The 17,370-nt window shown below is 41.0% G+C and overlaps 1 protein-coding gene across 12 annotated transcripts in view; it reads right to left on the bottom strand.

The window, feature by feature from the left end:
- Positions 1-849: 849 nt before the first annotated feature.
- BTRC (beta-transducin repeat containing E3 ubiquitin protein ligase) overlaps positions 850-17,370 on the bottom strand; it is a 167,740-nt gene continuing 151,219 nt past the window's right edge. For all 12 annotated transcript variants that reach the window (XM_019724949.3, XM_019724948.3, XM_019724946.3 and 9 more), the window contains 4 exons: positions 16,999-17,109; positions 14,898-14,976; positions 7,273-7,465; positions 850-5,444 (listed from right to left, as the gene is read on the bottom strand). In XM_019724949.3, the coding sequence (XP_019580508.1) occupies positions 7,304-7,465; positions 14,898-14,976; positions 16,999-17,109 (352 nt within the window). In that variant the 3' untranslated portion in view covers positions 850-5,444; positions 7,273-7,303. The remainder of the gene's footprint in view (positions 5,445-7,272; positions 7,466-14,897; positions 14,977-16,998; positions 17,110-17,370) is intronic.

Here is a 17,370-nt window from a genome sequence, read left to right on the forward strand (position 1 = left end):
GACTACTGATTAGCTGCCAGAGGCCCTGACTCGTCTCTGCTGAGTCCTCCTTCCCTGTCCTTAGTTGTTAGGGAGGCGACTCGTGTGGGGAGTCTCTTTTCTTGCTGAGGTTCCCCATCTGCAAAACACAGCGTACACCTGATGCTTGGTTATGCCAGCAAGGATAGGTCAGCCCTGGGGCCCTGACTCGCCAGCCTGAGAATGGGAGGACTAGGTATGACAGGCAGAGAACACAGGCTGACGGCTGGGGAGCCGGGTGGAGCAGGGAGGATACTACTACTGAAAGCTGATGTAAAACGGGGTGGGTAACTTTGACAAGGGTTCTACTTCTGACTCTGGGAGGGGAGAAGAGGGACAGGAGGGAGGCCGGCCCTGCCTGTAACCTTGTACCCATCTCCCTAGGATTGGTTGAAGGAGGGAAAGGGGGTGGGTTTCTCCTAGTCAATGTTCCCTTCATTTTTATAGCTTGTTGGCCTCTCTCTGGAGGTTGCTCCTGAAGGTGAGCTCACCTGACTAGAAACTGACCAAATGGGATGCAGGAGAACCCAAATCTTCTCATCCTCTGAGGAGGCAGGTGGCAGAGGAACATTTAAACTCTGGGTTCAAGTGGGATTGTTATAGGCTATGTTGACCAGTTCCCAAATTAGATACCATTTTGGCTTAAATTTAATTCAACACGGAGCATTAACAATACGCCAGGGGCCCCATATGTATTCACACCATTTGGCTCTGACTTGTCTACAGGCCAGTGTTGTTTTCTCATGTCAGGTATCTTTGCACCCCCTTAATCTGTATATTGAAAAACTCAGTCCTCTTGATGTTGGACAAAGAGACAAGACACTTAGAAAATTCACTTTAATCTTATATTTGTAATTTAAGTTACTTTTTTCTGAACAGTTAAAAAAAAAAGCAAAACACACTCTATTATCATGATCCTAGGTTGTGAACATAATTGGTACATTGACTACACATCACCAAAACATAATCACAAAAGTCAAAGCAGTCAGTACTTAAGTCTAGAGAACAAAGGGCTCAACATCTGTTGCCAGGCCTGCCCTAGTAGGAGTCCAGTGAGACGCCCTCAGAAGTCTGGGGTGGGCTTGAGTGATCACTAATTTGGGACGGTAAGTTCCCTTGGTACCCAGAGGTCTAACCTTCCTTGTTGGTCTTTCCTTCAGTGTCCAAGAAGGGAAAAGGATAGAGGGGGGGTGATGCTTTATAATACTATTTACTACACTCATCCTTAAACACAGACACGGCCCATCAGCAGCTAAAAGTCAGCTGGAAAGCACACAGTTTAGATACCATCTGCCTCTAGGAAATTTCAGATCATTGGTACTCAACTTCTAACACAGAGGCTTCAGGATATCAATGCATTAAGTTCCACCTGAAATCAGGTAGCCATAATCATGCCCTTTTGGTTTCTTTCCTCAGTTCAAGAATTCTGAAATCACAAATGAACTACAGGTAAAAGTAACAAGCAGCAAAGCTCAGCTGAGTTGCCCTAAGACATGGCTGTCTTTCTGGCACCGACTGTGTTGAGACTGTGGAGAAAGTCAGGGGCTCTGGGCTGTCCGTGGTCAGCTGTGTGGCTGGAGCCCAGGGAGAGGGACTGAGCCTGCAGGCCCTGGGTGCACGTGTTAGACGTGAGAGTTGCTATTCTAGGACGTAGAGGAAGGCGAGGAGAAGCATGGGCACCTTTCCATGTTCTTCAGCTTGAACTCACCCAAACAGGGAAGGAGATCAGAAATGTGTGACTTTAATAAGTCATATGGTAAACCTGATGACTAAAGAACTGGACGGTCACAGGTGGTGGTGGTGAGCTAAGCACCCCTTTTTCCACCTGGAAGTACCTTGGATTCCTGGAGAATCAAGTTTGTAGCCTAGCCCCACAGGCTGGCACTATTCTGGATTGGGCTGCTCCCACTTCAGGTAGGAAGGTATTACCATCTAAGGCAAATGGAGGATGCCAAGAAGGTCAACAATACCAAGGCATTTAATCTAATTCTAGGAAAGAAAACAATCGCCCTAATTATTTCCAATCTACCCCACCCTCTCCACCCCAAGCCCTTTGTTTCCACACAGTCACATGCTAAGGAGCTCAACCCCAGCTGTTTAGACCAATGGGTACCAAGAGACGGGAAAGGAGAAGAGTGCCTACTTTCTTCTCTGCAGCTTTTGATTTTACAAAAGAAAAAGGATTTTTCTTACTCAGGCAGAAAACAGAATGATTTCAGAGTCCCAGGGTCTTTTTCAGTTCGGAAACAAGTTATGAGGGCCAGATTTTATTATTTGTCAATAGAGTTCCAGAGAGTCCCTGTCTCTGAAGTTTCTGGTAAAGAATCACCAGAAAGAATTTTGCCAAGGGACAAATGTAAAAGGCCTCCCATTCACAATTCACATTTACTTTCAAACTGCACATAGGAAAGTAAAAGGATGTTCTCGGGTGGAAATACACACACGTAGGGATGCTGGCTTTGTCCAGGCAGCCCCAGTATGAACGGAGAGCTTGCACGCATCCCAGAGCCTGCATGCACACGCCCCTTCCCCACGCCCCTTCCCCACCTTGGAAGGGGCTTCCTCCCACCTTTAAGAAATGTTTCTTTCAGGCCCACTTTGGAATTTTAGTGAGAAGAGACTAATCTACAATGGAGACATTTCATTTCAGAGCCCAGAGACACCGCCAGTTCCTTTTCTACCATTCCTTTAAATGTGTTGACTTTCTTTGTTTCTCTTTTTAAAAAGGTCAAACTTTACATTTATTCTAGCCCAGTTGGGGATTAGTGATAATCAATTCCCACTGAAATCATGCAGAGATGGTAAGTGGGGTTTACCTTCTCTGGAAATGAACTTCTACTTACCTGATTATTTCTTCTACAATGAACTGGTAAATGACCCCCAGAGCTGAGAATGTGACTGACTCAAGTTTTTCAGACCACTTAACTTCATTCCCATTTCATCAGCAGCAAAGGACAACTTGGGAGAATATCCTCAACGGAGCTAATGGCTCCAGACTGCAGGGCCCACCTCAATCTCATTTATGATGTACTGGACAAGCTTCAGAACAATCTCAGAAACAATCTACTTTCAACTGAACCTACATGGGAGAGCAAAACCCCGGGCACCAATGAATATTCAACAGCTTCCACTTTTGAACAGCAGCATATAACAGAAGGGCTAGTAAAGTTATGGCTGTTGGACAATATTTTGAAATAGCTTAAAATCCGTGCTTCTTTAATGCCTGGCCTGTGTTTTTCAGGGCTGACGGCCCTCCGCCTCATCGATAGTAGAATCCTTAACCAATCACAAGAAGCCATTAATAGTCAACACAATACACAGGGAACCCTGATAGTGACTAGATAGAAAACGTTTCTCTGTAGCGTTTGGGTAGTTGGGAAGGGAATTACACTCAGAAAATATTTCCTGGGCAATGACATATCATTACACTGGGAAGTATTTTCTGAATGTTAACCTGGAACTAAAAGCTTAAAAGCACTCATAAAGCAGGAAGGAAAAACGCATATGCGCAACCTGCCTTTTCATGTGTCATTTTAAAAGGGAAGAGGATACCCTCTTTTTTTGGGAAGAGGATACCTTTTTGCAAATCAGAGGTAAGAGTGAAGATGGCTTTCTCTCCCCCCTTCCTCTGCTAAACTAAAGGTGGCCTGGCTTTGAGGTCACCTGCAACTGGCTCCCATCCTGCTTTGATCAGGAATGGACACAATGGGCCTGAGGCTCAGCTTCCAAGGGAAACATGAGGCTGTGCTATGGCCTTTAATGGGCGTGTCCATGCCACCTGAAATGACGGTGGAGGGCCGCTCCTGCCCAGGAAACAAGGGGCACAGGCTGGCAGTATTCCCTAACGCTCCCAGGTCGGGGTGGCACACGTGCTGTACACCGACAGCCCATAAGCTGCCTTTCAAGTGCTGGGTCTGCTTGGGCCTTGCTGAGGTCCGTTTATGCTGTTCACCAGCTGCCAGAGAAACTTTACTGGTTGGGGAGAGTGGAGAGTCAATAAGACCTGGAGGAGGAAGAAAAGGAAAGAGAAGGCAGTTTCTGCCCCATAATAAACCCTGTGTGCCAGACTTCACCCTGATCTGTTCTCTCTGGCAGCTTTGCCCTTTGTAAATACCAGGTTTGGGAAAAGCAGAAGGTTCTGCAGTGCAAGGTTGAGATGATTAGCTTGATTTTTGAGAAATGATATTTACTGACCTAAATGAAAAAGGAATCAACTTTTACTCCTGGCCACCTCTTAAGCCACTGACTGCGGTCTTGGCAAAGATGCAGGCGCCTGTGTGCTCACCGGCCCTGGTGAGGAAATCAGAGATGTGAACCATTACGCAGAACGCACTGAGCCACTGGCTCTGGCCATTTCAAACCTTTCTGTAGGCTGAGCCTTACCAGTGATTTAAGATGAAGTACAACGCTTTTTATTACACATCTAATTGTTAATGAGAGGAAATGCAATCAGCAACTCCTTTCCACACTCTACATGGAATCAAGGAGACTGCTGAGTCCAGGAAAGATGTGGTCATTGATGGAGCCCAGGAAATTTCTGCTCCCCACCTTTTTTGGGGGCAGGGGGGTGCGTATTAGGAGAAGAGAGAAGAGTTGCAAATATGATGAGAGGACCATGTCTGAGAACCCACTGTTGTCACATAGGGTCACTTGCAGCAAAAGCCTAGGTTTGAAATTCTGACTGAACAGCATTTAACTCTTCTAAGTGTTACATTTTCTAGCTGATTTGTCTCATGCTAACTGAGGCTACTCTCTTCATACTCTTTCTTCTCAGGTGCAGAGAAACAGGTTGAAGGGGAGTGGAGGGAGGGAGGAAAGAGGGACAGAAAGAGAGAAAGAACTGGAAGGAAGAGAGCCGATCTCCCAGTGTGTGCATTCCTGTCTCTTTGCCCCTGAGGCTGCACAGTCAGCTGTCTCCGCTTAAGCTCAGGGGGCTGCACCCATCTTGCCAGGCGCTGGGAATTCCTGTAGTTCATGGGGAGACACTGGGCGTGGTCTGGCTGGAAGGTGCACCCCCTAGAAGTGGGTCTCTCCCAGCAGGCTATATCGGGAAACTGGTTCTTCTGCTTAATGGCAAAGCAAGAGAGATTCTGGCAAAACACTAAATATATTTATAAGTCATCTTTGTCTGGAACCAAGTAAGGGAGAAACGGGTGCAGAGGGGAAAGGAGGAGGGGAAGTGAGGTGAGGTTTCAAAGTTCCAATCATTCATGAAAGATAAAAGACATCTTCTGATAGCAGCACGGAAGCAGTCAGCTGTGCTGAGCAGACCCTCCTGGGTCGACTGCAGACCAACTGTGTCCCAACAGGAGTCTCAAAGCCCCGCTCCTCGGCTAGTCTGGGGAAAGTGGGTAGTATTTGATTGTTACTGTTGTTGCTCATCCTGGTATTGGCAGATATGTTAAATACCGCAACTTTAATGAGTCCTGTGTGAAAACAGAGCAAATAGTCATTAGTCCCTTTCCCTGTATTTCTCACTTGCTCTATAAGGAAAAGAATATTAACTTAGTGTCAGTTGGGAGACGGGCTCAGAGGTCCTTCTTCAGGCCTGCTCTCTGCCCGTGCTGAGCAGTAGCTCCTGTCAGAGGCTACGTGGTCTGTGTGGGGGCTTTGCGGGGCTCACTGACATGCTCAGGGCACAGCGCTCACACACGACTCATGTCTTGAGATTAAGGGTGACTATGGAGGGTGTAGCAGCAAGCTGTCACCTGCTCCCTATAAAGGCACAGCAGGGAGGGCAGTTCTAAGGTTCTGGCCCTGAGCAGCTTCCAAAACCAGATGTGTAGGTGGTGGCTGCTATGTGGCCTAGAGACTAAGGCAGAGGGTGGGACTAGAGACCCACATTTTAGAGCCATCCACACTGAGCTGAGAGCTGAGCCTGGGGAAGAGACAAGACAGCCAAAGCAGGGAACTTAAATAAGGAAGAAAGGCCTGAGATAGACTCTTAAGGGATCTCTGTTTTAGAGCTGAGAGGGGAAGGATACATAAGCAGTAAGAGAACCAGGAAGAATATTAAAAATGGCAAAATGGATAGAAATCTTAGGAAGAGAAAATTTTGGCAAAGGGGGGGGGGATAGGTAACATGATGATTACAATATTAATATTAATGACCACTTTTTACCAAGGGCTTGTTATGTGCTAGGCACTGTGCAAAGTACTAAGAATTTTACACATAACATTTCAATGCAATCCTCACAACAGCTTTGTGTAGTAGGTACTGCAACCCTCACTTTACTAATAAGGAAACCAAAGCTCTGGGAAGTTACTTGCCCAAGGGCACACATCTAGGACTGTCACTCAGGACTGCCTGTGTGACTTGGTTGAGGAGGCTGAGGGACGAGGAAGCTGTGTGTCCTCTGTGAGAAATGAGCCCAGCAGGGTACGAACCACCCCATTCAGAAGAACCACTGCCAAAAGGTGTGCAGGAAAGTGTACTACACGTGTACTTCTGCCGTTAAGAACTGACGCAAGCATGGGAAACAAGAAATCGTAATAACGGCAACGTTCCCCAGTAGTAGTGCAATTTCCCCAAACCAACAATAACCCAATTAAAGCATTTGACCTGCTTAGGACACAAGGTACGATCTGAATATACCATAATATAGACAGAGACAAATTTTACCATCTTTTCCTGCCTCAGAGGGAGGACGAAGACTTGAGTGGGAGAGTACACAGAGTTCTCACCAATTCCAAAGCTACTTCCAAGGTCAAAGGACAGTTCTTTTTATTTTTTGAGAAGGTGGGGATTGGAAATGAGGATTAAAAAAAGCTACCTTTTATAATCAAATGACACTGACAAGGCAGAGCTGTGAGAAATCAGCGTATTTCACCATGAGATTTCCCCATTTGCACATTAGATTATCTACCTGGTTTAAAGGGTCTCTATTATAGGTACTGGTTTGATCTGGGAAATACAAAACCATAGGCTTTTGGGTTGTTACTCTTAGTTTTGAAACTGATTAAAATCTCTTACTTTCTCAACAATCCTATCAGATAACTGGGGCGGGAATCATTAGTTCTATACAAGAGTCATCTAAATCTCATTCAAGAATCATCTAGAACTGAGGCTGGCTACCTGGATGAAGGCAGCATCCAATACGCAGCCTTAGTCCTGTCTCACATTGTTGGCTTCCCTTGCCTTCCAGGACTTGGAGAGGTAAAGGACAAGAGAAGGCTCCATGAACTAGCAATATTCCTTAGAGCCAATATTCCGTCTCCTACCCACAGGGCCATGCACACAATTCTTTTTCATACCTGGGCAAGTATGAGGTCAGGGTATGATTATTTATCTGGAGATGTAGGTGTATGTTCGAGAAGGGGAGCGGGGAGGGTCAGCTTGGGCAGCTGGATCATTTAGAAAGTCCCAGATGAGGATTGTGTCATCATGTGAACTACTGACAATCTGGAATTCGTCAAACTGGAGTCGGAAAACTCTTCCAGAATGCTCCTGAAGAAGCAGAAACAAAAACTTTTGAGCTATTTGAAATCAAAAGGACACAAATTCAGCAACATGTCAGGAGTCTATGAAAAGGCTATTTTATGCTGATAAATTTCTGTTTAGTTGTTTCAAGAACACAGAGAAAAAACTTAATGTGGATTAAAGGCAGGATAGAAAAGTCAAATATTGGGCAGTTGATTTCAAATACAATTAAAATAATATTCACCAGAGCTGAGACACGTCCACCAGTATGCTACTTTCTTATTGCTAGCTCTCCTAGGCTTAGGCTGAACAAAACCATCCCTCAGTGACTCCCTTGCTTTATCCTCTCTCTGAATCTCTAGGATTCTTCTACCATCAGAGGCCAAAGCTTGATAGTAGTCAATGGTGTGCTGGTAAATGTTTATCAATGAACTCTCCCCAATTTGTGAAAAGCATTTGCACATTTTCATGGTGTAAAAATTCCTACCCTGGCCAACTTCAAGCTACCGTGGGAGGTCAACGAGCTTGCAAAATTCATGAAAATGTAACATTTGGCTCTCATAAGCAGTTATGCCTATTTAGCACACCACTGTAGTAACCACCACCCTGACCACTTCCAGCATCCCAGAAAGCACTCTCATGCCCTTTACTCACTAGTCAGTACTACCTTCCCCCTGATGCTACCGAAAATAAGACCGAGTCTTATACCGTATTTCCCCGAAAATAAGACTGGGTCTTATACTGTTATTTCCCCGAAAATAAGACCGGGTTTTACATTAATTTTTGCTCCAAAAGACGCATTAGGGCTTTTTTTCAGGGGATGTCTTATATTTTCATGTATAACAATCTACATTTATTCAAATACAGTCATGTCATCTTCTTCTGGAACATCGTCATAACGTACTAAATGCATCCGTCTGGCTGATGATCTAACTGGGGCTTATTTTTGGGGTAGGTCTTATTTTCGGGGAAACATGGTATTATCAATTCATTTTTCCTGTTCTTCAATTTCATATAAATATACTCATTAACAGCATGTATTCTTTTTTCCTGATTTCTTTTATTCAACAGTATAAGATTCCTCTCTGTTACTGCATGTAACAGTAGTTCAGTCTTTTTCTTATTACTGGTTGATATTCCATTATATGAACACAGTACAACTTATCGTTTCTGCTGTGGTGGACATATGGACTGACTAGTTTTGGGTATTATAAATAAAGCTGCTATAGATATTTATGCACATGTCTTTTGATGGATATATGCTCTCATTTCATTTAGGAGTAGAACTACTGAGCCATGGAGTAGGTGCATGTTTAGCTGTAGTAGATACGGCAAAACAGTTTTTTAAAAGTTGTGCCAATTTATACTCTCACCAGCCATGTATCAGAGTTCCAGCTGCTCCACATCTTCAACAAATTGATACTGTCAATCTTACTATTTTGGTAGAGCTATAGTGGTACTCTACTGGAGTTTTAATTTGCATATTTCTTTAAGAAGTTGAGGCAATTCCCCTTTATTCTTAGTTTGCTGAGTTTATCATGAATGGATGTTGGATTTTGCCAAATGCCTTTTCTGCATCTACTGACATAAACATGTGCTTTTCTTCTTTAGCTTTCTGATGTGATGGATTACATTAATTGATTTTTGAATATTAAACCTGCTTTGCATAACTGGAATAAATCCCATTTGGTCATGGTATATAATTCTTTTTACACATTGTTGAGTTCAATTTGCTAATATTTTGTTGAAATTTATTTTAAGTTACTTCATTTTATTGGCATATTACTACCTTTTAAATAATTTCAGAAATTATCCTTATTGTGAAATCACTAAACATAAGGAGGAGTGACAAGACTACACGAGTATGCAAATATCTCTTTGAAATCCTGCTTTTGATTCTTTTGGATATATTGTATACCCAGAAATGGGAACGCTGGATCCTTTGGCAATTCTATCTTTAATGTTCTGAGGAACTGCCATACTGTTTTCCATAGAGGATGTACCATTTTACATTCTTTACAAGATGCAAATGAGCTCATAGATGAGCATCTGTGTGCATGAGACATATTGGTCTGCAGTTTCTTTTTCTTGTAATAGCTTTGTCTGGTTTTGGTATTAGGGTAATGCTGGCCTCGTAAAGAGTTAGGAAGTATTCACTCTGCTTCTGTCTTCTGGAAGAGACTGCAGAGAACTGGTATAACGTCCTCAAACATTTGGTAGAATTTACCACTGAACCCATTTGTGCCTCATGTTTCCTGTTTTGGAATGTTATTAATTATGGCGTCAATTTATCTAATAGGTATAGGTCTATTCAGATTGTCTATTTCTTCCAATGTAAGCTGTGGAAGATTATATCCTTCAAGGAATTGGTCCATTTCATCTAGGTTATCAAGTTTTGGGGCATAAAGTTGTTCATAGTATTTCTTTATTATTATCCTTTAAATGTCCATGGGATCTGCAGTGATGCAAAGTTGTGTTTAACATTAAAAAATCAATGTAATATACCAATTAACAGAATAAAGGTGAAAATGTGAGATCATCTCAATAGATGCAGATAAAAGCATTGAACAAAATCCAACATCCATTTCTAATAAAAACTCTCAGCAATCTAGGAATAGAAAGGAACTTCTTAATCTCCTGATAACAGGTGTCTATGAAAAACCTATAGCTAACATATATGTATAGGGGTGGCCGGTTAGCTCAGTTGGTTAGAGTATGGTGCTGATAACACCAAGGTTGCCGGTTGGATCCCCACATGGGCCACTGTGAGCTGTGCCCTCCTTAAAAAAAGAAAAAAAGAAAGAAAGTAACATATATGTACATACATGTGTATATAAAATGGTGAAAGACCAAATGCCTTTTTCCCAAGATAAGGACATCCACTCTTACCGATTCTTTTTTTTTTTTTTTTTTTTTTTTTTACAGGACTTTATTGGGGAACAATGGTCAAATTGTTGTCCTTTCAATCTTAGTTGTGGGGGGTTATGTTCAGCTTCAAGTTGTTGTTCTTTCAGTCTTAGTTGTGGAGGGCGCAGCTCAGCTCCAGGTCCAGTTGCCGTTGCTAGTTGCAGGGGGCACAGCCCACCATCCCTTGCGGGAGTCGAACCGGCAACCTTGTGGTTGAGAGGACAGGCTCCAACCAACTGAGCCATCCGGGAGCTCAGCGGCAGCTCAGCTCAAGGTGCCGTGTTCAATTTTAGTTGCAGGGGGCGCTGTCCACCATCCCTTGCGGGACTCGAGGAATTGAACTGGCAACCTTGTGGTTGAGAGCCCGCGCTCCAACCAACAACTGAGCCATCCGGGAGGCAGCTCAGCTCAAGGTGCCGTGTTCAATCTTAGTTGCAGGGGGCAGAGCCCACCATCCCTTGCGGGACTCGAGGAATTGAACTGGCAACCTTGTGGTTGAGAGCCCACAGGCCCATGTGGGAATCGAACCGGCAGCCTTCGGAGTTAGGAGCACGGAGCTCTAACCGCCTGAGCCACCAGGCCGGCCCCCCTTACCGATTCTTTTGAACATTGTACTAAAAGTCTTAGTCAAGACAACAAAACAAGAAAGAGAAATGAAAGGTACACAGATCGGAAAAGAAGTGAATTTCTATATACTTGAAATGAACATTCCAGATATTGAAAATTTACAATAGCATTAAAAATATGAAATATTTAGGGATTAAATATGATAAAAGATGTATAAGACCTTTATACTATAAGCTATAAAACATTGCTGAGAAATTTTTGAAAGACCTAAACAAAAGGAGGGATTGCTGGGTTCACAGTAGTGAAGTCAATTCTCACCAAGACAAACTGATCTAGATTTAACACAATCCCAATAAAAATCGCTGATTTTTTTTGGGTGTGAGGAGGGTGGGGTAGAGGCTGAAATTGGCAAACAGATTCAAAATTCACATCAAAATTCAAAGGACCACAAAGACTTTGAAAAAGAACAAAGCTGAGACCAAAGTTACACTACTTGATTTCATGAGTTATTAAAAAGCTAGTTACCAAGATAGCATGATATTGGCATCAAGATAGACAAAAATATCAATGGAAATGAATAGGTCCATAAAGTAGACTCACACATATGTAGTCAATTGGTTCTTGACAAAGCTGCAAAGGCAATTCAGAGGAAAAGGGTAGTCTTGGATAAATGGTACAAGAACAACTGGATATCCACGTGAACTTTGAACCATACCTTGTACCACCCACAAAACTTAACTCAAAATGAATCATAGACCAAAATGTAAAACCTAAAACTATAAATCTTCTAGAAGAAAATACAGAGGAAAAAAAAATCTGTGTGACTTTGGATTAGGCAAAGATTTATTTTTTAGGTATAATATCAAATACCATCTAAGTCCAAGTTGATACTTGGACTTAATCAAAATTAAGAATTTATGCTTTTCAAAAGAAATCTTTTAAGGGAATGACAAAACAAAAACAAAATGGGTATCCTAAATATGTAAAGAAATACCGAAACTCAATAATAAGAAAACCACTCAATTTAAAAAATGGACAACAGATTCAGACACTACACCAAAGTAGATATATGGATGGCAAATAAACACATGAAACAATGTTCAATATTATTAACACTGGATATGCAAATTAAGATCAAAATGAGGTACCACCTAGCATTTATTAAAATGACTCAAATTGAAAAGACTGTACTAAGTATTGGCAAGGATGCAGAGTAACTGGAACTCCCATGCACTGTTGTACTATAATGTTAAACGGTACAATTGCTTTGGAAAACAGTTTAACAGTTTCTAAAAATATTAAACATACATTTACCATATGACCTAGCAATTCTGCTCCTAGGATTTACCCTGAAGAAATGAAAGCATATGTTCACACAAAGACTTGCACATAATATTTATAGAAACTTTATTTGTAATAGCCAAAAATTGGAAACAATCCAAATTTTCATCAACTGGCAAGTGGATAAATAAATTGTAGTATAACCAACCATACAATGGACTACTACTCAGCAATTTTAAAAAAGGAATGAACTATTGATATACATCAATAACATGGGTGAATCTCAACATAATTATACTTAATGAAAAGAGGCGAAAAAGAATACACACTGTATGATTCCATTAATTAAACCCTAGAAAATGCAACTGACCAACAGCAGATCAGTGGTTGCCTGGGGAACGGAGCAGGCGGAAGTGGGTGGGATGGGAAAGAGGGATTAACAGGGGGCATGAAGATATGTTCGTTATCTTGGTTGAAGGCATGGTTTCATTGGTATGTATATACATCAAAATTTATTAAGTTATATATTTTAATTATGTACACTTTATTGCTGTCAAGTATATTTCAATAAATCTGTTTTCAAAAAGTTAACACTTTGTAAACGGGCATTTTCCCGCCAAATCGCATCGTAACGCGGGGCTTTTTTGACATTTTCTCGCCAAAATTAGACTTTCCGTAAAATATTCATATCTTTCGATCTATTTGATATTTTTCTATGAAACTTTCAGTGTTTTAGTTTAAAAAGATGTCTCTATTTACTTTGCAAAATTTTTGCCGGTTCCAACTAGAGGCGATATGACAAGTTTACTCGTTTCCCGCAAAAAATGTGGTTAAGACAATTCAATAAATGAGGACAAGATTTGAACAGACACTTCACAAAAGATAAGCACATGAAAAGATGTTCTACACCACTAGTTATTAAAGAAATGCAAATTAAAACTATAACCACTACTCACTCAAATGCCTATAATTTTTTTAAAAAACTGACAATACCAAGTGCTGTCAAGGATATAGAAAAATGGGACTCTCATATACTGTTAGTTGAAATGTAAAATGGTTTGCATTTGCAAACTCCCAAACTGTCACTTTGGAAAAGAGCTTACCGTGTTTTCCTCAAAAATAAGACCTAGCCAGACAATCAGCTCTAATGCGTCTTTTGGAGCAAAAATTAATATAAGACCCGGTCTTATTTTACTATAATATTTACTTATATAAATAAGACTGGGTCTTATATTAATTTTTGCTCCAAAAGACGCATTAGAGCTGATTGTCTGGCTAGGTCTTTTTTTCAGGGAAACACAGTAGTAGTTCTTTCAAATTTAAATATACGCTTATCATAGGACCCAGAAATTGCACTTCTAGGTATTTACACAGGAGAAATGAAAGCAATATTACACACAAATTCCTGTATGGGAATGTTTTCAGTATCACCAAAAACTGGAAACATTCTAAATGTCCTTAAACTGGTGAATGAATAAGCAAATTGGTTTATCCACACAATGGAGTATTACTCAGCAACAAAAAAGAACAGGTACTAACACTCGAACAGATCTCAAATGAAGTGAAAAGAGCCAAATGCAAAAAAGCTACATACTGTATGACTTCATTTCTATGACATTTCATAAGATAGCAAAACTATAGGGACAGCAAACAGATGAATAGTGGCTAGGCGTGAGTCTAAGGGGCATAGTTTTGGGGGGTGATAGAAATTTTTTATTTTAACTTGATTGTGGTATTTACACACAGAAGAACACTAAAAATGGGGCAAATTTTGCTGTATGTAAATTATACTTTAAAAACCAGACTTAGATTAATTGTAAATGAATCCATTTTTTTTAAAAACATGTGAAACATGAAGGTAGAGCATGTCTGGTGCTGAAAAAACTGAGCTTTAAATCCAACAAGGATGACAAAGAAATGTATCTCTCTCTTCTCCAGAGCAGAGACTGCCTCAATTTTGAGCCAGGATTTACAACACTGGGGCTTCAAATGCTTGCTCTCATCTTTCCCTGAATTGTGCAAAAGATTCTGTCCTCCCTGGTGCCCCACCTAATATTCTTTTTCTCATGGAAGCAGCTTTTAACCTTAGGACATTTCATAATCCAGGCCTTTGGCAAACACCAAATGATAAAGAATTTAGTGCTTTCGAAGGTGACATTCCTCTTTTTGAGTCACTCTTTTTCCCCCAAATGTCAAGATGTTCAGGCAAGGGGGTGTATGTGGAATAAAAAAGATGGGATTTGAGTTGCTGGAGGCAGCATGCCTTGAATAGGATGCAGAACTAAGGGGCTAAGCAGGGGGTTCACGCAGACTCCCATGACACTTTTTGCAGGCACAGGTGTGCAGGTCCTCAGATTCTGGACAGGTTCCAATTTGAGTAATTATGTTGCTTCTCCCTAAGTACCCCCTACTGTTTCTGGTGGATACAGAATTCTTATTCACTTCCTGTACTAAACTGATGTGTAAAGTTGCTGTGCAGCTGTTAAACAGCTGCCACATTCCTCTCCATATATAGTCTCTAAAGCACTTTTGGATGAAAGGCATTATATAAACATATTTTATTATCATGTATTGGTTGCCTTTCCACTTAGTAGGTTTTGTGAGGTTCTAACTATCAAATCCAGATCTATACTCCACAGCATATCAATGTTTAATTTCTTCTCCTTCCTGCTCCCCAACTCCCTCCAAACAACAAGACTCTTACCACAAGGGTCCGTAGACAGAGAGTCCCTGTAGGAGCACGGGGGTCCAAAGCAGCTACAAGATCCCACACTTTAATTTTTCTAAAGATCAAAAAGGAGACAAAAATCTTAGTTAAAAGCAAAATTAAGGGAACACAAGAAGAATAGCAAAAAGTCATGACAATAAATATGTATGGTGAATATAGTTTACATGATAAATGCAGCTCACAGAAGTATATAAAAACGTTTTTGTTTTGGAGACTAGGTTCTTGCATTCATTTGTGGGTAGAGACTATTGGTCTTAACAGGGGAAAATGTACGTGATTAACCTATAAATGACAAACAGGTTAGCTTTCACCAAACTGATGAAGACAGTGAACAGTCAAGTTACACCATACTTTGGGGCCAGGAGATCTTACACATTAAACCTCTTAATGATATAAGAGATTACTTAGACCTGGAAACCTGTAACTCTGAGGATCTTCTTTCTAGTCAGTTCTAAGAATGGCCCAGGTCACATGTAGTAGATGACTGAGGTACATTTAAAGAGCTCTGTAGTTTATATAAACAAATCCTTATATTTTCATTTAAATAAGAAAAGTTTAGCCCTTCTAAAAATTAATTATGGGTCATGTCTCCTTAAGGCGAATAAAAGACAAAACCCAAGAAAAGTGGGTACAGATCAAAACCATGGGAATGAGAAAATATAACCTTGGACCTAGCTAGAACATGTCATCACATCCTTGAACAATTTCCCAAGGGTATGCAAGTGATGGCTGACTCAAAGCAGAGAAGTAGGTCTGCTACCCTTCCTGCTGCTTGAGTTGTCTTAATATATCAATATAGCCAGCTCACACACTAAGACAATGTTGTTAAGTTAGTTTCTGATATTTAAAAAGCGGCCAAGGGGCTGGCCCGGTGGCTCAGGCGGTTAGCGCTCCATGCTTCTAACTCCGAAGGCTTCCGGTTTGATTCCCACATGGGCCAGTGGGCTCTCAACCACAAGGCTGCCAGTTCAATCCCTCGAGTCCTGCAAGGGATGGTGGGCAGCACCCCCTGCAACTAAAATTGAACAAGGCACCTTGAGCTGAGCTGCTGCTGAGCTCCTGGATGGCTCAGTTGGTTGGAATGCATCCTCTCAACCACAAGGTTGCCGGTTCGGCTCCCGCAAGGGATGGTGGGCTGTGCCCCCTGCAACTAGAAAACGGCAACTGGACCTGGAGCTGAGCTGTGTCCTCCGCAACTAAGACTGAAAGGACAACAACTTGAAGCTGAATGGCACCCTCCACAATTAAGATTGAAAGGACAACAACTTGACTTGGGGGAAAAAAAAAAAAAAGGCCTGGAAGTACACACTGTTCCCCAATAAAGTCCTGTTCCCCGTCCCCAATAAAATCTTTAAAAAAAAAAAAAGGAAAACTTCTATACTGAATATATATTATTAAAAAAAAAAAAGCTGCCAATATTTGAACTATAGCCTTCTACTCCAAATCCGGTACCTTGACAAGAAGAAATGATAAAGAGGCCTTCATAAGTGAATATACTCTTGTAAGAATTTACTATGTGCTTGATTGGCACTGCTAGACATGGGTTCCATCCACAACATGAATGGATTCTATAAATCACTGGAAATTAGACTGAAGAAAATAAAGATGACTGAACTCATCATAACTGAAATGCTAGGAGAAGTGATAAGATAAGAGAGCTGCACTTCTAGAAATCATTCAAAGATATCAAAATTCAAGACCCTATCACACTAAGCCCTCGATATTGCCCTCCAATGTTTCAGTTTTATTAATAAGTCACTATTTTATATGAATATCCTGTTATACTAGGTTTGGCCAGTTCTTTGTTTTATAGGGCAAAACAGATAACTATAGAACCAAAAAAACGAAATATTAATAAAAATCACAAGCAAACAAGTGCAACTAAGTGATTGGGAAGAATATTTTGGAAACGAGTAAACAAAATGGCGAACACATAGATTAGACACAAGAACTACTGTATTGAGTCCTTTCTGTGAAATCTGTAATCTTTTAGAGAAAAGGAAAGGCTATATTTAACATCCTAAGGCAGGAGGGATTCAGATGTGGATTTTTTTTTTAACTCTGTTAGCAAACTCACCCATCATACGCCCCACTGACTATCCTCTTGTTATCAAATCGAATACAGCGCACCAATTCCTCATGGCCTTCTAACACTCGTAAACATGCACCACATTCTATGTCCCATAATCTGGAAAAGAAAATTGAGTTAAGTGAATTTTCATGTATTCTTTTATAAGCTTGGGATGTTTTAAAACAATATACTTTATATGTCTTTAAAAAATCCACAAAAATAAATCAACACCTATACAAAAATGTACTGCTTTCAATGTAATTTACTTCCTTTCTGCCATATAACTCATGTAGAAAAATGTATGATTTAAGTTCAAATACAGTATATATTTTCAAAGCACAATGCTTTATATAACTCTGTAACCAGGGTCTCTAAGGC

Source organism: Rhinolophus sinicus, chromosome 15 (assembly GCF_057876585.1).
Source record: "Rhinolophus sinicus isolate RSI-liver-muscle chromosome 15, RSI-T2T, whole genome shotgun sequence".
In the NCBI taxonomy this organism is placed as follows: Eukaryota; Metazoa; Chordata; class Mammalia; order Chiroptera; family Rhinolophidae; genus Rhinolophus; species Rhinolophus sinicus.